Source organism: Dipodomys spectabilis, unplaced genomic scaffold, assembly GCF_019054845.1.
Source record: "Dipodomys spectabilis isolate Male_0828 unplaced genomic scaffold, ASM1905484v1 ptg000419l, whole genome shotgun sequence".
Taxonomy (NCBI): domain Eukaryota; kingdom Metazoa; phylum Chordata; class Mammalia; order Rodentia; family Heteromyidae; genus Dipodomys; species Dipodomys spectabilis.
In genome coordinates this window covers 777,243-802,691 of record NW_024871096.1, presented here as the reverse complement: position 1 = coordinate 802,691, position 25,449 = coordinate 777,243, and the positions used below count along the sequence as shown (strand labels likewise).

Genomic DNA, 25,449 nt, shown 5'->3' with positions numbered 1-25,449 from the left:
AGCATAGCTATAAAACATGCCAAGTCTAGTGGGAGCCTAAGCTCTTTACTCTAAAAGTGGGACAAGGGGCTGGGAAGGTGACTCAGTGGTAGAGCATTTGCCTTACATGAATGAGGCCCTGGGTTCGATTCCTCAGCACCACATAAGCAAAAAGAAAAAAGCCAAAAGTGGCGCTGTGGCTCAAGTGGTAGAGCGCTAGCCTTGAGCTGAAGAGCTGAGGGACAGCGCCCAGGCCCAGAGTTCAGGCCCATGACCGGACCCCAAAAAAATAAAATAGTGGGACAAACCTAATTGGTTGGTGAGGGTCCCAAGCACTGTGAGGTACTGAGGAGGCAAGAGATACTCAAGGCAGGGTAGTCGTAATGGTGATCATTTTTGTATGTTTTCAGGTGTATGTCCGTATTCACGGCAAATGTACAATGAAATGTTGACCAAAACAAATGACAAACATCAAAATGGTTTCAGACATTATATCTAAAATACAATTTTTTAACAGTATGGTCACATGACTCTTAAAAGATATAAGAACAATCTAACACTTTTGTAAACTGCATTTTTTCTTATACAGAGTATGTGAAGAAAGAAACATATGTACAGCCATTTGCTTTCATTAATACAGCTATTCTGTCCTGCAATACTGGAAAGGTGGAATGTGTCTGGCACAAAAATAACCCCTAAGAATTACAAATTAGAAAAACAACAATTTTAAAAAAGATTCTTTTCTGTTAGAAATATAAAACCTGTGGCTTATGGGGAAAAATTAAAAACTTCAACTGTACAGGTGTCTTGAACACTTAAAAGTCTGTCCCTTTAACCAACCAACTTGTCAACAGCAGTGTTTAAAATATAAATAAATGGGCAACGCTGCCCAAATAGCAGCACAGTATGAGCAACTCACAGTAATGCTGCGGGGTGATCTCAGTGTGGAAAAAGTAACCTTCCCAGCAACCTGCAGTGGTACACCGAAGAGGACATCGCCTGGTGCTGCAACCTGTAACTGAGTGTCCATCTTCTCACAACTGCACCATCAGAGGTACCAAAAATGATTTGTTTAAAAAAACAAGTGGGTGAGGAAGGCAGGAGTAAGTGGGCAGCTACTACGTGGTCTTCCTGAATCCCTTTAGGATGGGGTAGATGTTTTCAAATGCTTCATAAATTTCTGCTCTGACTTTAGCACCTACAGATAGAGATAAATGTGAAATGGCATGCGATGTCATCATCTCAAAGCTGCAAGCCATCACTCCAGCCCAGCCCAGCCCAGCCCAGCTTTTCTTTTGTTGGTTACAGAAATGGAGTCTAGCAAGTTACAAACCTGTAGAGCTCAGACTCCTGAGTAGCTAGGAATATAGGTGAGGGCCAAATCAGCAATTTCCTTCATACAGATTTTTTAAATTACAAAAACAATATACCCACTAGCTCTGTCCCCCCAGTCCAGAGCTCTTCCCCACACTCCATCCTATACAAATTCATAATCCAGACCCCCCTGTCCACAAGTGTAGCTCACATTTCATCCTGCACCAAGACATAAAAGAGCAGCACTAGAGGCAAAATATTTCTCCCCATTGGCATCCTCAGCTAAACTACACTTTCCTTTGTTGCTTCATAATGGTACACTGATGAACCCCAAACTCCAGAGGATTTATTCCAGCTAAACACATTATCTATTATTAGTTTATCAGTGTTGCCATACCCTGCCTACTCACCCCCATTGCTCCCATCAGGCAAGAAAAAAGGCTGAGTAGGGTAAGAAGAGAATTTAAAACAACAACAACAACAAAACACAACCTTGGTGCTTGTGACACATGCCTATTATCCTAGTTATTCAGGAGACTGAGATCTGAGGATCACAGTTCAAAGCCAGCCCCCACAGGAAAGTCCAGGAGACTCTTATCTCCAATAAACCACTTAGAAAAAGGCAGTAGTGGTGCTGATTCAAGTGGTAGAGCGCTACCCTTGAGCAAAAGAAGCTCAGGGACTGCACCCAAGTCCTGAGTTCAAGCCCCACGACTGGCCAAAAAAAGGAAAAGACATCTTCAACATGTTAGACAAATGTACCAACACAAGTTTCTTTTTAGCACTGAGAAAATTCTGTCCTGTAACTCTCAAACTTTGAGACACTATCTCCCCTTGTAACTTACCTGTTAATACAACTTTTCCTGAAACAAAAATAAGGAGAACAATTCTGGGTTTGATCATTCTGTAGATTAGTCCAGGAAATAACTCTGGCTCATAGCTAGAAGGAAATAGCAAAAGGAGTTTAGAAATCGAAGTGTCTCATGTTTCCAGATATTATTGTGATGTTCCCCACCAAAAAATTAACTACTGGTTATGTACTCTCCTATCACCTACTCCTATGTCCAGTGAGCCTGGGCTATGAAGTCTGGAGAGAAAGAGAGAAAGAGAGAGGAGAGAGAGGAGAGGAGAGAGAGAGAAAGTTCATACATGCATAAATACAGAGAGAGAATTAGTCAAAGAAGAAAGATGGAAAGATTATGTGTGTGTGTGTTTTCATTCTATCTGTTCTTTATCCAGATTCTCATTCCTCCCTTTATACAAGAGGCTGTGGATTCAATTCATGTACTTAAAATGTATTCAACAACATAAAATATAATTCATTCTAGTTAAGGGTATTTTAGGGTATCATTAAATTACATGGAAAGTGACAATCTGGGGAAGATGTTGTTATTCCTTAGAAGAGCAGGAAGAAATCCTGGAAGAAATACAATTGATAACTATATCCTTTGTTTACATAATATACACATTATGATAACATCCTCTGAATCTCCTATGTGTTTTATTCTGAACAAACTGTAAATATAGTAAAGTGATGCCAAAAGTAATCCCAGCACATTTCAGACTCACCTACTAAACTGCTGATGAGTGAGCACAAGGCCTTCCAATCTTATGGGGAATTTCACATCACAACTTCCCACCATGTTCTGAATCTTGAAGTCTAAGAACTTGGCTGGAAAACCCAACTTCTGTACAACCCTGGCATATTTCCTTGCTGCTAGTCTGGACTGTTCTTCACTAGAGAAAGGAAAAAAATGCATTTATACTGAAATTAGCTGATTCAATCATTTAGAAGAATGACTTATTAAAAGTCTGAATTAACTTATTAACTGGTCACTCTCCTTCCAATATGACAAAACAGCAACACATATGAACAAGTTCTTCATAAAGTATTCCTGCATCCTCAATGGAAAACTGTGGGCCTACCAAGATGATCAACCTTTATATCAAATATTTGGGATGCAACAAGTAGTACCACCATCACTGTTATTATTACTTTTTGTGCACAAATTTCAATTGAGATGAAAACTTGGCTTCATCTTCACAGAAAAATGCTGATGCTATGGGCTGGGAAGTTGGCTCAGTGGTAGAGCGCTTGCCTTGCATTCATGAGGCCCTGGGTTTGATTCCTCAGCACCACATAAGCAAAAAGAAAAAAGCCAGAAGTGGCGCTGTGGCTCAAGTGGTAGAGCGCTAGCCTTGAGCTGAAGAGCTGAGGGACAGCGCCCAGGCCCAGAGTTCAGACCCCACGACCGGACCCCCAAAAAAAAAAAAAAAAAAAGAAAAATGCTGATGCTATTAAAGTTCTATCCTTTCTATCATTTTTTATTCTATGCCTTCATTATTAGATAAAACTATGACTGAGGAACTTGAAGAGTTTATGTAAGAACAATAAAATGCAAGTGATAATGCCACAAAAGATTGTCATGTGCAGGAAATCAGAAATGCCAAAAGTGGGGCTGGGAATGTGGCTTAGTGGTAGAATGCTTGCCTAGCACGTATGAGGCCCTGGGTTTGGTTCTTCATTGTCACATTCACAGAAAAGGCCAGAAGGGGCACTGTGGCTCAAGTGGTAGAGTGTGAGCCTTGAGCAAAAAAACTCAGGGACAGTGCCTAGACCCTGCGTTCAAGCCCCAGGACCAACAACTGCAACAACAAAAAAGTCCATCTTGGCTCTGCTGGGGTGAAAGATGGGAAAGAGGGGTGATGGGTATTAGCAGGAATGGGGAAGTCTAATAGGGTGAATATGGTTGTAGTAATTTATATGCATGTATGAAAAAGAATTGTTTTAGGAAGAGAAGGAAGGGAAAGTGATAAGAGGGATGAGACTAATCATGATAGTCACTAAAATTATTAAGTTTGACATAAAATTTTCAATAAGGGGCTGGGAAAATGGCTCAGTGGTAGAGCACTTGCCTTGCATGCATGAGGCCCTGGGTTCAATTCCCTAGCACCACATAAGCAAAAAGAAAATAAGCCAGAAGTGGCGTTTTTGGTCCGGTCGTGGGGTCTGAACTCTGGGCCTGGGCGCTGTCCCTCAGCTATTCAGCTCAAGGCTAGCGCTCTATCCCTTGAGCCACAGTGCCACTTCCAGCTTTTTTTTTTTTTTTTGCTTATACAGTGCTGAGGAGTCGAACCCAGGGCCTCATTCATGCAAGGCAAGCGCTCTACCACTGAGCCATCTTCCCAGCCCAATGATAGAATATTAAATATAAGCATATTTGATATTTATATTAATATAAACAAAATGCTGCCAGGCATCAATGGCTCAGACCCATAATCCTAGCTACTCACAGTTCAAAACTAGCCTGGGCAGAAAAACCCGTGAGAAGCTTATCTCAATTAACTAACAAAAAACTTAAAATGGAGCTATGGCTCAAAGTGGTAGAGCACTAACCTTGAACACAAACGTTCAGAGACAGCACCCTTTCCCTGTGTTCAAGCCCCAAGACAGGTACCAAATCCATCTATCTATCTATCTATCTATCTATCCATCCACCCTAAGAATTTGAGGGAAAGTACAGAAGGGTATCAGCTAAAATAATCATACCTCTTATTTTTATTTGGTCAGACTATTAAGCTTTTCTTCCAGAAAAAAAAAGGGCACTGATAGATCATGCCTGCAATCCTTAGCTACTCAAGAGGCTGAGATCTGAGGATCATGGTTTGAAGCCAGGCAGGAAAGTGTGAGACTCTTCAATTCAACTATAAAAAAGGTGGAAGTGGAGTTATGGCTCAAGTGGTAGAGTACTATCCTTGAGCAAAAAGAAGCTCAGGGACAATGCCCAACCCTTGAGGTCCAACCCCAGGACTGGCACCAAAAACAAACAAAAAAGGTCTTGGGAAGAATCAGAAACATCTGGCCAATAAACCGAAAGTTTCTGATGTTCTATGCAGAGGAAAATAGTAACAAGAAAGGTAAATTTCAAAGTTCCAAATAAGCAAAAATATCCACAGCCCCCTAAATATTAATAACTCAAGTACATTGTAATCATCTTTTCAAGTTTGAGTTCATACAAAGCTAAGCAGATGTGGAACCCAAGCAATGGCATTTTTTGACAGGCATAGCTCTTAAGATGTATATAACTTGTAACTGCAAATGAAATTAGTTCCATTGTGGGCCAGCTGCTTTTTTTCCCCCATCAGTCCTGGGGCTTGAACTCTGGGCCTGGGTGCTGTCCCTGAGCTCTTCAGCTCAAGGTAAGTGTTCTATCACTTAAGCTTCAGTACCAAGGTTTTCTGGTGGTTAACTGGAGCTAAGAGTCTCACGGATTTTTCCTGCCCAGGCTGGCGTTGAACCATGATCCTTAGTTCTCAGCCTTCTGAGTAGCTAGGAATACCGGCATGAGCCACTGTTGCCTAGCAAGGGACAGATGCTTTTGTGGCAACCATTAGCTTTGAAGTTCTATGGTTCATAATCAATTTTTTCATGAATTTGCTTTTTTTCCCCACCTACTAGTTGTACAGTTTACTTTCATCAGTATCCAGTGAACTCTGCTGCACTTTTTCACAAACAAAAAGTTATATAATTGTTTTTACATACAAGAATCTTTATTAATAGTAATTTAATTATTTAATTTGCCAGTCCTGGGGCTTGAATTCAGGGCCTGGGCACTGTCCCTGAGCATCTCTTGCTCAAGGCTAGCACTCTACCACTTTTTTTTGTCTGCTGTGGGGCTTGAACTCTGGGCCGAGGCACTGTCCCTCAGCTTTTCAGCTCAAGGCGAGCACTCTAGCCACAGCACCACTTCCAGTTTTTTCTGTTTATGTGGGGCCGAGGAATTGAACCCAGGGCTTCATGCATACTGGGTAAGCACTCTACCACTAAGCAACATCCCCAGACCCTATTAATAGTTTTGATGTTATACTATATGTAGCATATGAAACTTAACTATAGAGATTGTATAAATGAGTAAAAATTGTATGTCCAAAACTGATTCTTCATTTTAGGAGTGAACTGCATGCTATCTAGGGACTAGAATCAACCATTTTAACAATCACATGTAAAAAGTGCTAGCCTAACAACCTAGACACCTTTTCTTTCATAACACACAGACCAGGAGAATGAATTCCTTAAGATTACCTCTTAGCTCCTGTGCACACCATTTTTCCTGAACTGAAAATTAGTGCTGTGGTCCGTGGTTCCCTTATTCTCATGATTACAGCAGCAAATCGCTAAAATGGTGACAGGAAAACATTAGTGAAGTCGTTTTAGAGAACTAGTGATAAGAAGACATTATAATTAAAGTGAAGAACCTAGTACAAATAGTTATCAAACTATTTTTCCTATATACCTGTTCAGGATTTATTTTTTCTTTTGTGCTAATACTGGGACTTGAACTCAAGACCTGGCTACTGGCACTACCATTTGAACCACACCTCCACTCTGTTATTTGCTGGTCAATTTACACTCAGCTATGTCTGCCTGAACTGGCTTTGAACCCTGATACTCAGGTCTCAGCCTTCTGAGTAGTTAGGATTACAAGTGTGAGTTGCCAACATCTGGCTATACAGGATTTTCTCAAACGTAACAAGGAACACATCAAATTAAGTCCAACTAGGACTACTAAGAAAGATAACTATAAATTGCAATGAGAGTTTTGTAAAACTTGGTTTTTGTATTTTAGTGTTTGCTTGGTGATGCTAGGGGTGGAATCCAGGGCCTCATGCATGCTAAACAAGTACTACATTGCTGACTACATCCCCAGATTGGTTCTTGGTTCTGTCAGCCAACACCAGGGCCAGTTTCTTATTCTGTGCTGCTCATAATGACTAGCTCTCTACAAAATTTTGTTTTATTAGTAGGAACTTTAGGCAGATAAACTGAAAAACCTTTCTGCCTCCAGAGATTAACAAACCAGATTACAAGCATTATTAAAATGTAATGAGATCCTATGTCCAAATGGCCTTCCTACAAAATGTAGGAAAGGAATCAAAGTTTTCATTTATACTGTCTGCTTTTTATGTTTTTTACATGTTCACTGTTTAAGAACTCTTTTCTTCCTATAACTGTAACTCATATGTGGATTTAATTAATGTCTTTGGCAAAAGGCAAAGCATCCTTTCAAATAAGTTAAAATTGTAACATATTAAAATCTACATTTGTTTATATAAATAATCCATAACATTTCTAATTATCAAGATTGGCAAAATAAGAGTGTTCACATGTAACATTTAACTAAACAACAAAAAGCTAATCAAGATGAATTGCTCCCTTATTATAGAAATAGTTTTTAATTTTTTTAATTTTTTGGTGCCAGTCCTGAGGCTTGAATTCAGGGCTGGGGGCCCTGAGCTTTTTTGCTCAAGGCTAGCACTCAACCACTTGAGCCACATCTCCACTTCTGGTGTTTTTGGTAGTTAACTGGAGGTAAAAGTCTCATGGACTTTCCTGCCTGGGCTGGCTTCAAATCTTAATCCTCAGATCTCATCTTCCCAAACAGCTAGGATTACAGGCCTCTGCTACTTGGCCAAAATGTTATTTTTAAACATCAGGACATAGGCATAAATATACTCTTTCCCCGAGTCAAGCTGTCTCACCAAAGGCTTCCTAGCCTAGAAATAGAACTTCCAGCAGCTCTAAATCAAGGCTCAGGATCCACAACAACTTCAATCTTACTATCTATTGCCTCTTCCCTCTCCCTACTGCCCTTTTTTCAAACAGAGTCTCTCAACACAGCTTAAGTCTGGCCTCTAACTCCTTATCCTCCTGTCTCAACTTCTTGAGTCCTGGGATTATATGCATATACTGGTACACTTAGCTCTCATTTCTACTGCTTAATATTAATCCTTTTTGGCTCTTAGTTCCATCATTAAATTGGTTATCAAGCTTTTCCAAACATTCAAAGTAAGAACCTCAGATCACTTAATTTCTAAGATTCTGAAATGGTCTACCCATAGTGGTACATATCTGTACAATCACAAGTTCAAGACCAATTTAGGCTAAGTAACAACACATTGTCTCAAAAACAAACAAAAGATCCTGAGTTGTAAAAACAAAACAAAACAAAAAAATAAGCTCTCACCTTTAATCCTAGCTACTCAGGAGGCTGAGATCTGAGGATCACCGTTCAAAGCCAGCCCAGGCAAGAAAGTACGTCAGACTCTTATCTCCAATAAACCACTAGAAAACCCCACTAGAAAACCGGAAAGGGCGCTGTGGCTCAAGCAGTAGAGTGCTCGCCTTGAGCTGAAGAGCACAGGGACAGCGCCCAAGCCCAGAGTTCAAGCCCCACAACCGACAAAAAAACAAAACAAAATAAAAGATCTTGAGTTGGTAACTGAAAATGAAGCAAGAACATGATTTCAAAGGGTTGTACAGATATTTATATCCTAGCTAGGAATTCCCTAAAATGTGAGAAAAAAGACTGGTTCAAAGGGAAATAGGGTGGAGTGTAGCTCAGTTGAAGAGTGCTGCTGGGCCCCCGGTGGCTCATGCTTGTAATCCTAGCTACACAGGTGGCTGAGATCTGAGGATCACGTCTCTCAGAGCCAGCCTGGGCAGTAAAGTCCGTGAGATTCTTATCTCCAAGTAACCATCAGAAAACCAGAAGTGGTGCTGTGGCTCCAACTGGTAGTGTGCTCGCCTTGAGCTGAAAAGCCCAGGGACAGTGCCCAGGCCCAGAGTTCAAGCCCCATGACTGGAAAAAAAAAAAAAAATGAGTGCTAGCCTTAAGCAATGCCCAAGTTTAAGCCCCAATCATTTAAGATAAGAAAAAGAAATAGCCAGGGCTGGGAAGGTAGCTCAGTGGTAGAGCGCTTGCCTTGCATGCATGAGGCCCTGGGTTCGATTCCTCAGCACCACATAAGCAAAAAGAAAAAAAAAAGCCGGAAGTGGCGCTGTGGCTCAAATGGTAGAGCCCTAGCCTTGAGCTGTAGAGCTGAGGGACAGCGCCTAGGCCCAGAGTTCAGGCCCCACAACTGGACCCCAAAAAAAAAGGAAAAGAAAAAGAAATAGCCAGGCCCTAGTGGATCATGCCTCCAATCCTAGCTACTCACAAGGCTGAGACCTAAGGATCAAGGTTTAAAGCCAGCCTGGGCAGTAAAGCCTGGGAAACTATCTCCAATTGAAGCACTAAAAAGCCAGAAGTGGAGCTGTGGCTCAATGGTAGAGTGCTAGCCTTGAGCAAAAACACTCAGGGACAGCACCTAGGCCCTAAGGTTCAAACACCAGGACTGGCACCATTAAAAAAAAAAAAGGCAAATGAAAAATTGAGTTTCTCAGGCAGACACCTCAAAGTAATTGCCAAGGGTCTTTGATCACCATGGAGTTGTGGTCGCCAATTATCTATCTAAATGGAGAAGGGAGCACCTCCTTGATGGCGTCCAGCTGGCTGCCAGCTGTCAGTAACTTAGCCAAGGAAGGAGAAGACTGCATTCTATTCTCTCTTTTTATTGTATCTATTCAATAGATACTACTTCCCTGGTATAAAGGCTGACAGTTATCTGATGAACCTGTGTTGCATGTTCACCTTTTCATAGAGCTGCTTCTGCATGACCTGCTCATGAACCCAGCTGTCTCTTTCCAGACCCAAACAAAATGTGTCTATCTTGGCCTCTAAGAATATTTACTCATTTTCAAATTTAAAAAAACAAAAAACAAAAACAACAACCAACATTCCGTACGTTCCACTGGTATAGACAAACCCCTTTTCTTTTCTTGCATTTTTGTACTAGTGCTGGCATGCCAGTACTAAGGCTTGAATCACAGGCCTTGTGCTCTGGCTTAGCTTTTTCACCCAGAGCTGGGAAAAAATCTTTTTTTTGTTGGTCGTGGGGCCTGAACAATGGGCCTGGGCGCTGCCCCTCAGCTCTTCAGCTCAAGGCGAGCGCTCTACCACTTGAGCCACAGCGCCACTTCCAGGTTTTTCTGCTTATGTGGTGCTGAGGAATTGAACCCAGGGCCTCATGCATGCAAGGCAAGCACTCTACCACTGAGCCACCTTCCCAGCCCCGAAAAATCTTTAATATACAATTAGCTGCTAGCTTAATCACTTTCTACGATGACAGAAACTTTGTAACTTTCTCCCCACTGAGAAGGGGAGAAAAAAAATACTAGGAAAAAAAAATTATATAAGTGTAGAAAAACACATTGTAATAAACCTTCTTTACTTACTATTCAACTTTTAACAATTACTAACTCTTGGTCAATCCTTATGCTCCCTGCCCAATGCTCCCACAGGATTACTCATGTATATATCACACACATACTATATAGTAGTTCAAAACATAACTGGGAGTCAGGCACTGATGACTTATACCTGTAATCCTAGCTACTCAGGAGGCTGACATCTGAGGATCATGGTTCAAAGCCAGCCTGGACAGGAAAGTCTGTGAGACTTTCCTGAAAACTGAAAGTGGCACTGTGGCTCAAAGTATAGAGCACTAGCCTCGAGTAAAAAAGTTCGGGGACAGCCGGGCGCTGGTGGCTCACGCCTGTAATCCTAGCTACTCAGGAGGCTGAGATCTGAGGATCGTGGTTCAAAGCCAGCCCGGGCAAGAAAGACCGTGAGACTCCTATCTCCAATAAAACCACCAGAAAACTGGAAGTGGCGCTGTAGCTCAAGTGGTAGAGCGCTCGCCTTGAGCTGAAGAGCTAAGGGACAGCGCCCAGGCCCAGAGTTCAAGCCCCACGACCGACAAAAAAAAAAAAAGTTCAGGGACAGAGCCCAGACATTAAGTTTAAGCCTCATGACCAACAACAAAGGAAATGATATTCATTTGGCTGGTGCCAAGAAACTAAAGCGTAACACAGCTTTCTGATCTAGGGACTACTAGAAAATTTGTGTTTTACTGTATAGTTTGAAGTGCATGAAAATGGGTCTGACCTTAGGGTTATATTCAGCATTTCGGGCACGAAGTGCAATGGTCTTCAGATCAAGTTTACAACCAAGATTCACTGTGGATACAATATTTCTGCAAAAAAAAAAAAAAAGTAAAATGAGGTAAGTTTAACTTTCATACAATGAGGTTTAAATGATCTAGGAATCTGATATTTTCACCAGGCATTACTCTTTCTGGTAGTGTTTAAGTTCTCTTTTTCTCTCTCCTCACCTGTCCCTTCCTCTCCCCATTCCCTCCTCTCTTCCTCTCGTCTCCCTTCCTATCACATGCATACATACCATCTAGCCCAGATTTCCTTACAATGTATTATGAGGTGGTGATTACTAACACTCACACATGCAAAGGAGCGGAGGTCTCTGGACAGTGCCCCATTCTGGTATGCATGTGAGACTCAGGTGGAGAACTAGGGCTGGGTCTCCCTCCTAAGCCTTTCCTAATCAGCTGTTCTCTTTCTCTGGACTCTGAAACACCACCAAGGTCAGCTCATTATTAAAAAGTATCTGTAATGAAAACAGGCAGGCAAAACTTTCTCAGGCCTCCAAAAATGTTAGTGTTTGGAAGGATGAGAATCCCATTTCTTTGGCAACGGAAAAGATGTGATTTCTCACTTGGTTTGCTTCAGTAATTCATGATACATAGAGTCATCATTGGTTACCTTGGTCCAGAAGGCCTTTGTATGTATTCTTGAATTATTTTGTAAATAATTTATGAAAGACAAAGATATGAAGCCAGGTACTGTTGGTCATGCCTGTAACCTTAGCTATTCAAGAGGCTGAGATCTGAGGATCACAGTTCAAAACCAGCCAGGAGAGAAAAATCAACCACCAGAAAACCAGAAATTGCACTATGACTCAAAGTGGTAGAGTGTTAGCCTTGAGAGAGGAAAAAAAAAAGCTCTGGGACAGCAACCAGGCCAAGTTCAAGTTAAAGACAAAAACAAACAAACAAAATACGATATTATGAAGCTGGGCACTGGCAACTCACGCCTGTAATCCTAGCTACTTAGGAGCCTGAGACCTGAGGGTCACAGGTCAAAGCGCAGGCAGGCTCTTATCTCCAACTATCTAACAAAAAGATGGAAAGGGAGCAGTGGCTCAAAGTGGTAGAGCACCACCAGCCTTGAGCACCAAAGCTCAGGGACAGCACCCAAGCCCAGAGTTTAAGTCCTATGACCAGCACCAAATAAAAGATACAATGAAAACAACTTTATTATAAATATTAATGAAACAGCAAACTACAATTTTTATTCTACATTGTCCTCATTTTTGAAAGCATGTAAATATGAAATGGATAACATCCTCTGAATGCAATTCAATTGTCACACACAGACCTGGAACAGTGCCATCCTGATGATACGGTTCTAGATAAGTATACAAAGACAGTAAGTTCTAACTCAAATGTTGCTTCTGATTATATTTCTCGTACTTAGAAAGTGGTCTCTGATACATAGCCATAAACCCAGATAGGTTGAGAGCTTTGATTTCTCCATGATCTATTTCCTTCCTGTCACCACTATCTACAAACATGCTTTCATCATCTGTCTATGATCTGCTCAAGTAAATTACGGTGTGTGCATATATATATACACACACACACACACACATATATATATATATATATGTCACAAAGTTAGTCATGTAATAGATAAATGCATTCTCATTTATTTTCATAAAATATTTACTTTAATTCTTCATAAATCTAAAAAAATTTGAGAATACTGAACTGCCATCCAGTCAGGGTGTTTTTAAATAATGGAAACTGAATGTGGCTGACTGGATGCCTTATGGAACATGAAAAACAAATACACAGCCCAAACTAGTTCTAATTTATGACTTTAGCCAGAAATAATACATACTTAGTATCTATAGCTGAAGTTATTCAAAAACTTTGCTGGATCCTCAATTACACACCACTGAGTTCCAAAAGGAGTAAGAGCTGAGTTATAAATGACAACTGTGTATGTAGTAAGGGAAATAAGCTGCACAAGAAAAGTGAGTAATTTTGATTATAAAGATTCCTTTAGCTGGGCAACAGTTGCTCACGCCTATAATTGTAGCTACTCAGGAGGCTGAAATCTGAGGATCACGGTTCAAAGCCAGCTCAGGCAGGAAAGTCCATAAGACTCTAATTAACCACCAGAAAATCAGAAGTAGTGCTATGGCTCAAGTGGTAGAGTGCTAGCCTTAAGCTGAAGAGCTGAGGGACAGCGCTCAGGGCCAGAGTTCAAGCCCATGACCAACAAGAAAAAAAGAAAAAAAAGATTCCTTTAATTTGTTCAAAAGCGTCTCGAAAGTAAATGCTGCATTCTTCTCACTGACTAGTAACTGGAAACTTCTAGCTGGTATTCAGGAAGGAAAAATTTCTTTTCCCTGCCCCTTAAACACTGTTACATATAGGCAGAAATCTCATTTGGAAGATGCCACACTCATCTTCTGGGAGAGACACAGATCTTCAAAGATCTGCATGTAAAATATGAATATGAAGAAAATCAGAACCACTATACCAGTACCAACACTATAATTACCCCAGAATTCACATGACTGACTCAGCAATCAGCTACAGGTAAATGTCCAGCAAGAGTGACAATGAAATTCACCTTGTATTTTAGTGGCTCAAGTACAGAAAACAAAAGTGACCCCATTTCTAAAAATGTTAGGAGACCCTTTTGCTTAGGGCATTGACTCACAGCTCCCGTTCCTTCTTAAAAGACAGATGAAGCCACCCGTGACACATGATTACCGCTCTGCCATGCTTTTAAGTGTATCAACTATCTGAAAGCAACGGCTGTAACACAGCTCTAAGAGCCTCCTCTGGCACCAGGCACGGGGCACGGGGCACCCACACACCAAGTACTCACTGCAGCTGTGGTACGATCCCAGAGCTCTCAGAGGCTGGTGTGGCAGGAGTGATAGGAGTCATAGGTGTCATGGGAGAGGGATACAGGGGAGTGGTGCCTGGCAAGGGTGCAGTGGTCAGAGTCTGAGAATGAAACAGTTGTGGAGTCTGGCCTGAGGCCCCCTGTGTCGCCTGTTGAGAAGCTGATTGCTGTACTGCAGCTGCAGCAGTTACCACTGCCTGCTGCTGCTGTTGCTGCTGTTGTTGCTGTTGCTGCTGCTGCTGTCTTTGTTGTTCTTCCAAAATAGACAAACTATTGGTGTTCTGAATAGGCTGAGGAGTCAGACCTGTGCCATAAGGCATCATTGGACTAAAGATGGGTATTCCAGGAGTCATGGCACCCTATAGAAGAAAGCACGGGAAACAATGAGTTAGGCCAATGCTATCGTTTGTGGGCCTTGCGTGGTGATACCACAGGTAAGACATATACAATATAAAGAATTTGCTACTCTGAAACTTATATTCCACCTTAATATTGAATACAGTAGATGAGAGCTTAGAATTGAAATTCAAATGTCACTTATGAGGAAGTTCTCTAATCTCCCAAATCTATCCAGAAGCGACATAATCAGAGCAACTCATATCCTTGTTTACATGAGGAGTACCTTATCTGTCTCAATGTGAATAACCAATTACATGCTCACCTAAAGATATCTACCTAAGCATTCAATGTAGCAGGCATTTAGAAAATGCTGAATAATCATAAATAATCATAAGAATGATTAGTATTACTATTAGAATACTATTCAAAGAGTTGCTCACAGCCAGGTGCCAGTGGCTCATGCCTGTAATCCTAACTACTCAGGAGGCTGAGGTCTGAGGATCACGGTTCAAAGCTCGGGCAGGAAAGTCAGTAAGATTCTTATCTCCAATAAACCACTAGAAAAATGGAAGTGGTGCTGTAGCTCAAGTGGTAGAGCTGAAAAGCACAGGGTCAGTGCCCAAGCCCAGAGGTCAAGCCTCACAACTGACGGGGAAAAAAAAAAAAGTTGCTCACTTGGCCTCACAAAAGCATAAAATAATAAAGCCCATCAAATACTAGCAACCTACTTTTCTCTAACACGTCAATACTTTTGGGGCATTGTTAAATTTACTAATTTACCTAAGTCCCACACCAGCACTTTGGGAAGTGAAATGGACCTGTTCTTCCCATGTAAAGATAGTAAATTGAGATTGGCACTGGTGGCTCATACCTGTAACTAGCTAATGAGAAGGCTGAGATCTGAGGATTGCCATTTTAAGCTAGTACAGGCAGGGAAGTCTATGAAACTCTTATCTCCAGTTTACCACCAAATCAGCTGGAAGTATAGATATGGCTCACGTGGTTGAGTGCCAGCCTTCAGCAAAAAAGTTCAGAGTGCCCAGACCCTAAGTTCAAGCCCCAGGACCAGCACAAGAAAGGAAGAGAGGGAAAAGGAAGGGTAAAGTAAACAGGGGAAGGAAAGGAAAAAAGAAAAAGGGACAGAAGAGAAAGACATGAAATGCATGCCTAGAGAAACTAAATGACATTCCCAAGATCACAGGTCTCTAGCAGATGAGCCAGGATCACAAAGATCCTAACCCTAACACAACCTTTCCTTGACAATAGAATCTATGAGGCTCACAGAATATGCAGAGACTTAAAATATGGCTTTGTAAATCCCTTAATATCATTTGCAACGTTCTGTATTTTTTACATAGAGGGTCCCAAGTTTACTTTGATTCTCAAATTCACATAAAGAGCCATGATATTTTTTTCACTTTCACCATTTTATTTGGCAAACAATACAAGATAAATATGTCTACAATACTTACATTACAGCAAGAATACAAAAGGAGAGGCTGGGCACCAGTGGCTCATGACTGTAATCCTAGCTACTCAGGAGACTGAGATCTGAGGATCACAATCCAAAGCCAGCTCAAGCAGGAGAGTCTAGTAGACTCATCTTCAATTAACCACTAAAAAGCCAGAAGTGGAGTTGTGGTTTAAGTGGTAGTGTGCTAGCTTTGAGCAAAAAAGCTCAGAGATAACACCAAGTCCCTGAGTTCAACCCCCAGGACCAGCACAAAAAAAAGACTGTCTTCTAGACAAAATACTTAAGATAGCTTCCAAACAAATTCCCAAAGTAAAACACTGTGTCTATACAGAGCCTAACAGAACTTTTCAAAAAATAAAGGAAGCTTGAAAGAAACTCACTTTTAGTAACAGATAGCTAAACAACCACCTTACAGTACAGATATCTAACCTCCCTCCTACTTTATTACCTGGGGGGAGGCCAAGCCCTGAGCATAAGGAGGCAGGCTGTTGTTCTGATCCATGGTGCTCACTGTCTTCAGTACTCCGTCTTTTCCTAGAGCATCCCCAATACACTCTACTCAGCAACTCTCTCAGTCCTCTGGGTGATCTTCACACATCAATCAAAAATGATGCTGCTTGGGAAAAAAAGTTGAAGTTTAATATAAGAACACAGGTAACCAGTATCATAACTACAGTTTTGTGGTTACACAAATCACAAGAAAACCAAAGCATCCAGGCATAGTTGTTCATACCTGTAATCCTGACTACTCAGAATATGGAGGCAGGAGGACTTTGAGTTTCAGGCTAACTTGGCAGATGAAAATGATAACTCCTCTGTACATCATCTTTATAATAACAATGAAAATATTAAAATGCAAAACAAAAGGCGATAAAGTACTTGCCTAGCATGCTCAAGGGAAAAAACAGAAAAAAAAATTGGGGGCAGTCATGGGACTTGGACTTGGGACCTGGGCATTGTCTCTGAGCGCTTCTGATCAAGGCTCATGCTCTACCACTTTGAGCCACAGACCCACTTCTGGTTTTCTGGTGGTTAATTGGAGACAGAAGTCTCACAGACTTCCCTGTCCCAGCTGGCTTTGAATCAAAATCCTCAGATCTCAACATTCTGAGTAGATACAATTACAGATGTGAGCAAACAGTTCCTGGCAAGAAAAAAACTTAAAAAAAAAAACAATTAAACTATTATGGAATATTTTATTTTTGGCCTCATAACTTTTTTTTTTTTTTGGTCGGTCATGGGGCTTGAACTCTAGGGCTTGGGTGCTGTCCCTGCACTCTTCAGCTCAACAGGAGTGCTCACCACTTGAACCACAACGCCACTTCTGGTTTTCTAGTGGTTACTTGGGTAAGAGTCTCGCAGACTTTCCTGCCCGGGCTGGCTTTGAACTGTGATCCTCAGATCTCAGCCTCCAGAGTAGCTAGGATTACAAGCGTGAGCCACTGGCGCCCTGCTGGCCTCATAACTTAAAGCCTATTCTTTTCACATTTCTTATAATTACATGTCCAAATGTCAAGGGCCCAAAACTAAAATTACTTGTTGTTACATGTTTTATAATCTGACAAGGTTCAAAATTAAAGTGTCGGGCTAGGAATGTGGCTTAGTGGTAGAGTGCTTTCCTAGCACACATGAAACCCTCAGTTCAATTCCTTAGTACCACATACACAGTAAAAGCCAGAAGTGGCACTATCGCTCAAGTGGTAGAGTGCTAGCGTTGAGCAAAAGAAGCTCAGGGACGGTGTCCAGGCCCCGAGTTCATGTCCTAAGACTGGCAACCCTCCCTTGGCCCCCCAAAAATTAAAGTGTTAAAATCAGCATTAAAAAATGAAGCAAAGCTGGGAATGTGGTTTAGTGATAGCATGCAAGAAGTCCTGGATTCGATTCCTCAGTATTGCTATGGCTCAAGTGGACAGTGCCCAGGCCCAGAGTTCAGGCCCCACGACCGGATTCCCCCCCACAAAAAAAAGAGACAAAAGCTTAGACCTAAGATTGTAGTTTGAGGCTACCCTAAGCAGAAAAGTTCTCTAGACTCTACCTTGAAAAACAACCAGCAAAAGCATGGTTAGAACTGTGACTCAAGTGGGAGAATGCCAGCCAAGCATACATGAGGACCTGAGTTCAAACCCTAGTACTATCAAAAAAGAAAAAAAAACTGAAACCAAAAGTCTGTACCTGTCCAAAAAATTAAAAAATTCAGTGAGCCAGACACTAGGAGCACATGCCTATAATCCTACTCAGGAGTCTGAGGATCCAGGTTCAAAGCCAACCAAGACATGAAATTCTTCTACACAATAATCCATTAAAAAAAAACAAAAAAACAAAAAACACTGTTAAAGCCTGGTGGAGGCCAGCGTGGCCTGTGAACCCCGGGTGTCGGAGGTGTGCCACAGCAAGGCAGGACTCTCGCTGACCCCACGAGAGCTCCGCTCTGTGACTGGCGGTGATAGTGCCTCCTGCGACAGCACATGTGAACGTTCTAGAAAACCTGGGTGGGGGGAGGGGCTTGCATACTCACCTTCCCCCGCACCCCCCCTCCCGCAGTAAAAAAAAAAAAAAACAGAAATGGAGCTGTTGCTAGAGCACTAGCATTAAACACAAAAGCTAATATAGCATCCAGGCCCAAATTTCAAGCTCCTAGACTAGCATAAAAGAAAAAGAAAAAAAAAAAATCAATGAGACCTCATCTCAACAAACATGCCAGGTATAGTAGGGCACATCTGTCATCCCACCTGAGTGAGAGGCATAGGTAAGAGGATTGTGGTCCAGGCTAGCCACAGCAAAAAGCATGAGACCAAATCTGAAAAATAGCATAAAGCAAAAAGGGCTGGAGGTATAACTCAAGTGGAAGGCCTCTTGTCTGGCAAGCATCAAGGCCCTGAGTTCAAAACCCCTAGTACTGGGAAAACAAACAAAAAACATTAGGAGCCAGGCTCCAGTGGCTCATGCCTATAATCCTAGCTACTCAGAAGGCTGACATCTAGGACCTTGGTTCAAAGCCAGCCCGGGCAGGAAAAAGTTCGTAAGACTCTTTTTTTTTTTTTTTTGTCGGCCGTGGGGCTTGAACTCTGGGCCTGGGCGCTGTCCTTCAGCTCTTCAGCTCAAGGCGAGCGCTCTACCACTTGAGCTACAGCGCGCCACTTCCGGTTTTCTGGTGGTTTATTAGAGATAGGAGTCTCACAGTCTCTCCTGCCCGGGCTGGCTTTGAACCGCGATCCTCAGATCTCAGCCTCCTGAGTAGCTAGGATTACAGGCGTGAGCCACCAGCGCCCGGCAGTCGTTAAGACTCTTATCTCCAATAAACCACCAGAAAACCAGAAGTGGTGCTATAGCTCAAGCAGTAGAATGCTCGGTAGAGAGCTCACCTTGAGCTGAAGAGTGCAGGGACAGCACCCAAGCCCAGAGTTCAAGCCCCACGACCGACAAAACAAACAAACAAACAAAATAACCCACAACTTTTGGAGAAGCTAAGTATGAAGGTAAATGCCTACAATCCCTGTCCTCAGGGGACTGAGACAGAGGATAAGTTTGAAGCAAAGACTATCTCAAGAACCAGAAAAATAAAACTTTTGAGGAAAAACACATAAAGGGAACAAATTCCAATGGTCTGCTCATTGACTATAATAAAAATTTATTTTATTTATTTTTTGGTGGGGGGGTCCAGTTGTGAGGCCTGAACTCTGGGTCTGGGTGCTGTCCCTCAGCTCTTCAGCTCAAGGCTAGCACTTGAGCCACAGCGCCACTTCCGGCTTTTTTCTTTTTGCTTATGTGGTGCTGAGGAATCAAACCCAAGGCCTCATGCATGCAAGGCAGTACCACTGAGCCACCTTCCCAGCCCCTATAATAAAAATTTATAATAAATATAATTTTAAATACCACTGTTAGGCCAAGTTCAGGTTTTTAAATCTGTCACTCAATTTTATACCTTTCACAGTATCTTGGGCATAAAGTTTAATAAACATTGAATTGGATTCAATAAGCTTTAGTGTAATCATTTATTGAGCTCCAACTGCAATGAAAAATTGCAGAAGCAACTATATAAACAATAAAATGTCTTCAGAGTAAGGGCTGGGAATGTGGTTTAGTGGTAGAGTGCTTGCCTACAATGCATGAAGTCCTGGATTCGATTTCTCAGTACCACATAAACAGAAAAAGTGTGCTAGCCTTGAGCAAAAGCAGCTCTGGGACAGTGCCCAGGCCCTGAGTTAAAGCCCCAGAACTGGCCAAAAAAGTAATTATTTTACCTCTTAGAACACTTTAATGACAGCTGTCTTATGTAGCATTCTTTTTCTTTTTTCCAGATAAGACAAAGTGCTGCCTCAAATTCCAACGGTAGCCTAAGATGGCCTTGAACTCAAATCCTGTTTCCATCTCCTCAGTGCTGAGATTGCAGAAGTACACCACTATACTCAGCTTTGCTGGCATCTGAAATTACTTGCTAATGAAAGAAATGTAACTGCTAAAAGACATTCCCTACTACCCCCCCAGTGGCGAAGATCCAATCCAGGACCTCACATAGGCTAGACAAAGGGCTGTATCTTCAGCCTCTAAGAGATCTTATCAGTTCAGCTCAAACAGACCAATAACTTGCTGTAGGGTGTAGTGACAACAGAATGTCAAAAAAAGATTAAATGACTGAATGAGTTATCAACATGTGTCTAGTTATATAGTATGCACAGAAAAATATTAGCTATTATTATAAATGTAAACACTGGTTATCAGAAGATAGTCTCATATAAAACATATAGATCTCACACTTAAAAGCATTATGTCCAAAGACCCACATTAACTTCAAGAGTAAACAGCACAGGGCTGGGAAGGTAGCTCAATGGTAGAGTGCATGCCTTGAAGCATGAGGCCCTGGGTTCGATTCCTCAGCACCACATAAACAGATAAAGCCGGAAGTGGCGCTGTGGCTCCAGTGGTAGAGCACTAGCCTTGAGCTGAAGAGCTGAGGGACAGCGCCCAGACCCAGAGTTCAGGCCCCATGACAGGGGAAAAAAAAAAAAAAAAAAGAGTAAACAGCAGGTACATTCATCTGATATTTGCCGACCCAGTGAAAGTACCCTAAAGATTATCCTACACCCCTGTCATTGAAAAAAAGCAGACAAGCCAGGCAGTGGTGGCTCATGCCTGTAATCCTAGTTACTCAGGAGGCTGAGATCTGAGGATCATGGCTCAAAGCCAGCTCAAGCAGGAAAGCCCATGAGACTCTTACCTCCAATAAACCACTCAGAAAACCGTAAGTGGCCCTGTGGCCCTTGAGCTGCAGGATGCAGGGACAACACCCAACCCCAGAGTTCAAACCCCATGGCAGACAAAAAAAAAAAAAAAAAAGGCAGACAAATGTGGAGAGGAAGGATCCTGCCTCTGAAATATGTCAAATATATAGGAAAATTATACTTTTCTGACATTATTATCCTATAATAACAGAAGTGCTACAGATATAAAGATGAAGAATATGCAGTCCTCTGCATCAAACAGTTGAACTAAGTAAGCTGAGTATGCTAATACACAAAGTGCTTATGCACTAAGTACACTAAGATCCATGAAAGCAGAAACGAAATCTCTCTGTGCCTACAACCATGCTTGGCCTAAGTATATGATCATGAATGAACGCGCATATGTTGTAGAAAACTAAAGAATACAGACTGAAGTACTCTGAAAAGACGACAGTGTTTTCTCTAAGCAGGGACCATCTCACACAGCTCTAACAAGATAAATAAGTTATGAATATCCATGTTAGGTAAAATGAAATGATACACAAAGACATAAAGAGAGTGTATCTGGTACTGCAAATAATGAGCTCTATATGACTCCGGACTGCAAGTGAGATGGCAGATATGGGGAGGGCCACACATCCTCAAGAGCAGCCAATGTAATTACACAGGCAACAAGAATAAAGGATTTAAGTGCAGCAAGATTGCTTTTGGCAAGAATTTATAAATTTGAGAGGAGAAAACTCGAGGCTGAAAATTCAGTGTAAGGATCATTGGTATGGTTGACCCACAAGATAATAGAGGTAGGCTTTAAGGCTCAAAGTATTATTACAGATTTTTCCAGAACTTTTGGTGGCTCCAGGACACTTGTGTGTGTGGGGGGGGGGGGGGGGCTGAATTCTGGGCCTGGGCGCTGTCCCTCAGCTCTTCAGCTCAAGGCTAGCGCTCCACCACTTGAGCCACAGGACATATTCGATTTTCTGGTGGTTCACAGGAGAGAGTGTCACGGACTTTCCTGCCTGGGCTGGTTGAACCGCCATCCTCGGATGACAGGCGTGCGCCACCGCGCCCGGCCTGCAGATGACATTTTGCAAACGCCAAGCCTTGGGAATAAGCGAGTGGGTCACTTCACGTTTGCTAGCCTGGGCTCGTCTCTCCTCACCTACGAGACGCGCCGCTCTGGGACCACCGCGCTGCTGCAGCGCTCCCGTCGTTTGGGAAGTGAAGAACCAAGCTAGGACTTCCACGAGGCACAGTTCTTCAGTGTTCAAGGCTGGGCGTCACGGAGACCCAGTCCTCTTCCCACCAAGGCCGCACGCTGCCGCGCGAGCCGCGCCGGAGCCTTTCCCCCAGCCGCCATGCTCTCCCCTCTCCCGGCGTTCCCTCCCACGCGCCGTCACGCAGGATGCGCACCAAGTCTCCAGCTCCGCTTCACTCCAACAGACGGCTCCCGCGGGCGGCCGGGCCTGCGCGACCCGGCCTGCGCGCCGCGGGAGCGTGGACGGGCCGCTCGGCCTTCGCGGCCCGGGCCGGCCCACCCCGCCCCCCGCGTCCTACGGCGGGAATCCCGCGCCTGGCCCCGCGCCGGCGCCGCGGCCGGTGGAGGCCCGAGCCGCGGCAGCGCGAGCGGCGGCAGCGCGAGCCGAGGAACGTCCCTCGTGGGCCCGCGCTCGACCCCTGGCCGCCCGCCCGCCCGGGGCCGGGCTGGCGGGGCGTCTTCCCAAGGCGACCTCGAAAGGAAGGAAAGCTAAAAGGGCAGTTACCTGAGCGACCGCACAGAGGACGGCGACGCGCCCGCGGAAACGCAGTTAAACCAAGTCGGCCCAGGCGCCCGCCACCGCGACCCTCCCCGACCCCACAAGATTCCGGGCGCGCGTTGAAAATGTCACTTCCGCCAGTTCTACTCTCAGCTTCAGCGAGCTATCGCCGCTTAAGCAACCGCCATGTGAAGTGTGGGCGCTTGGTCACTTCCGGTGTTCCCTGGGCGCTTGGCCTCGTTTAAGAGGAACGAGGGGCGGGATTCTCCAGAACGTCCGGGGCGGGGCCATCTCTTATTGGTCGTTAACTAACGCTGGAAAGATGCCGTTTGTGGTTGGGTAGGGGTGGGGCTCAGGCTCTTGCCAGGCGTTTTTGCTCCATCCTGGCCAGGAAACACTTGAACTGTAACTCCACTTCCGGGTTAAAAAAAGTTTTTTGGTTGGCTAATTGGACCGACACATTTCTGCTGGGCTGGCTTTGAACAGCCACGCGCATCGCAGCTTCCTGAGTCGTTAGGAAGACATGCTGGAGCACCGCCAGCTGCTCCTGGGACTTGAACTCAGAACTCAGGGCCTGGGCTCTGTCCCTGTCCCTGCTCAAGGCTAGCGTTGCACCACTTGCGCCGCAGCTCCACTTGTAGCTTTCTGGGTGGTTTGGTGTAGCTAGGTCGCCCAGACTTTTCCGTCCGGGCTGGCTTCAAACCACGATCCTCAGCGCTCAGCTTCTGGGTAGCCAGGAGAACGGGCATGAGCCACCAGTGCCCGGCAAGATGCCGACTTTTAAATGGCTTACCCTTTTTTTTTTTTTTTCTGGAGGCATAGTTCAAGTGATAGAGCATCTGCCTAGCAAGCATAAAACCCTGAGTTCAAACCCCAGTGCTGTCAAAAATAAAAATAAACGGATCCTCTTTTTTCCCCAATTCGAAGATTGAATCTGCAACCCTGTTGGCGCTACAGGCTAATGGCTCTGTTTTTTTTTTTTTTTTTTTTTCTGTAAATAGTATTTTGTCCCAGAAGATTGAGATCTGAGGATTGCAGTTCAAAGCCTGCCTGGTCAGCAAGTCCAGGAGACTCATTGCCCCGGAACCACGATAAAAAATAATAAATAAAAGCCAGAAGTGGAGCTGTGGCTCAATTGGTAGAGCACTAGCCTTGAAGAAAAAAAAAGAGCTCAGGAACAGCACACCCAGTCCCTGAGTTCAAGCCCCAGGACAGGCACAAAAGAAAAAAGCTTAGTGACAGTTTGCTAAGGCCACAAGTTCAAGACCCAGTATCAGCTCATGCTCATGTGTGTGAGCACACACAACACTTGCCTTTCCGAAATGTGAGAGTAATGATGTGGTATATGAATAGAGTCTGGCATACTCCTTACAATGTCTTCAACATTTGTTAGTCTTTTTTTTTTTTGGTCGTGGGGCTTGAACTCTGGGACTGAGTGCTGTCCCTCAGCTCTTCAGCTCAAGGCTAGCACTACAACTTGAGCCACAGCACCACTGTTAGTTTACTTGAGATAAGAGTCTCACAGACTTTCCTGCCCAGGCTGGCTTTGAATCTCGATCCTTAGCTCTCAGCCTCCTGAGTAGCTAGTATTACAGGTGTAAGCCACCAGTACCTGGCTTGTTAATCTTGAAAAGAGCAGGATAAGAAGAAGAAAAAAACAGGTAGCTTGTGTTTATAAATTCATTTACATTCTAATCTGCTACTACCATCTCAAGTCTTCTCTGTTACAGTAAAGGAACATATGGCCTGTTCTTGGGCTTATTCCTGATCCTTGATTGTATTCCAGAGCATGTAGATTTCTCCCTTCTAGACTGTATATACAGAGACCAGAAAAAGAATACTGTAGTTCTTTGTAGAACATTAACCTTGAGCACAAAAGCTCAGGAACAGTGCCCACGTCCTGAGTTCAAGCCCCATCACCACCACCACTAACAACAAAAGAAATGTACATGGAAGTGCAGATGTGGCTCAAGTGGTAGAAACCAGCCTTTTGTGACAAAAAAAACAAGAACACAAGGCTCTGAATTCAAGACCCAGTACAGCCCCACCCTGATACAAAGTTAAGAAACAGTATTGTTAGTCCCAAAACACCCCTTCTCATCCTGGGTCAAATGGGCCCCTTCTGCTCATTCTACACTGTTAAGCAATGTTCTTTGGCTCAATATTATGTTTATATGACATATCCATGTTAATATGTCTTCCCATCTCCCTGGCTGTAGCCAGTTTGTTTCTTTGCTATGACTATTCCATTGTACAAGTATAGCTCAGTTAATTTGTTTGATATTTGGTTTGTGTCCATTTGGGCCATTAAGAACAACTGAGTGTGTGCCTTCAATCTAGGGGATAACCTGGCGCGGTCTGCAGGGCCCTGGAATGAGCACACCAACGGTTCTGGGGGGTGCCGGGCCCATGTCCTCTCCTACCACCCGTCACTCAAGTTGCCGTTGACCCACACTTTTTTTTTCTTTTTTGCCAGTCCTGGGACTTGAACTCTGGGCCTGGGCGCGGTCCTCAGCTCTTCAGCTCAAGGGGAGCGCTCTACCACTTGAGCCACCTTCCCAGCCCCCAAGAGGGGTGGGAGGGTCTGCAGCCTTCTTGAACTAGGCATGCGGGCCAAGGCAGGCCTCCGGGGGCTGGGCCAAGGGCAGG

General features: G+C 43.5%; 1 protein-coding gene across 2 annotated transcripts; it reads right to left on the bottom strand.

The window, feature by feature from the left end:
• Nucleotides 1–456: 456 nt before the first annotated feature.
• On the bottom strand, nt 457–22,984 carry LOC122097242 (TATA-box binding protein). Of its 2 annotated transcripts, none has more exons than XM_042667730.1 (8): nt 22,807–22,984; nt 16,276–16,443; nt 13,994–14,373; nt 11,121–11,208; nt 6,377–6,468; nt 2,863–3,030; nt 2,139–2,233; nt 457–1,177 (listed from the first exon to the last, which is right to left on the bottom strand). In XM_042667730.1, exons 2-8 carry the CDS (start codon nt 16,327–16,329, stop codon nt 1,098–1,100), a joined length of 957 nt encoding a protein of 318 aa, XP_042523664.1. In that variant the 5' UTR covers nt 16,330–16,443; nt 22,807–22,984; the 3' UTR covers nt 457–1,097. The 2 variants fall into 2 exon arrangements, with proteins under 2 accessions (XP_042523664.1, XP_042523662.1); XM_042667728.1 differs by having other exon boundaries at nt 16,276–16,440.
• Nucleotides 22,985–25,449: the final 2,465 nt, after the last annotated feature.

Coding starts and splice junctions, on each gene's coding strand:
- LOC122097242 (XM_042667730.1), bottom strand. CDS start 16,329: ATGGATCAGAACAACAGCCTGCCTCCTTATGCTCAGGGCTTGGCCTCC. Junction 6,469..11,120: donor ATGCTGAATATAACCCTAAG/GTCAGACCCATT, acceptor TCACCATTTTAG/CGATTTGCTGCTGTAATCAT. Junction 1,178..2,138: donor AGGAAAAGTTGTATTAACAG/GTAAGTTACAAG, acceptor CTCTATCTGTAG/GTGCTAAAGTCAGAGCAGAA.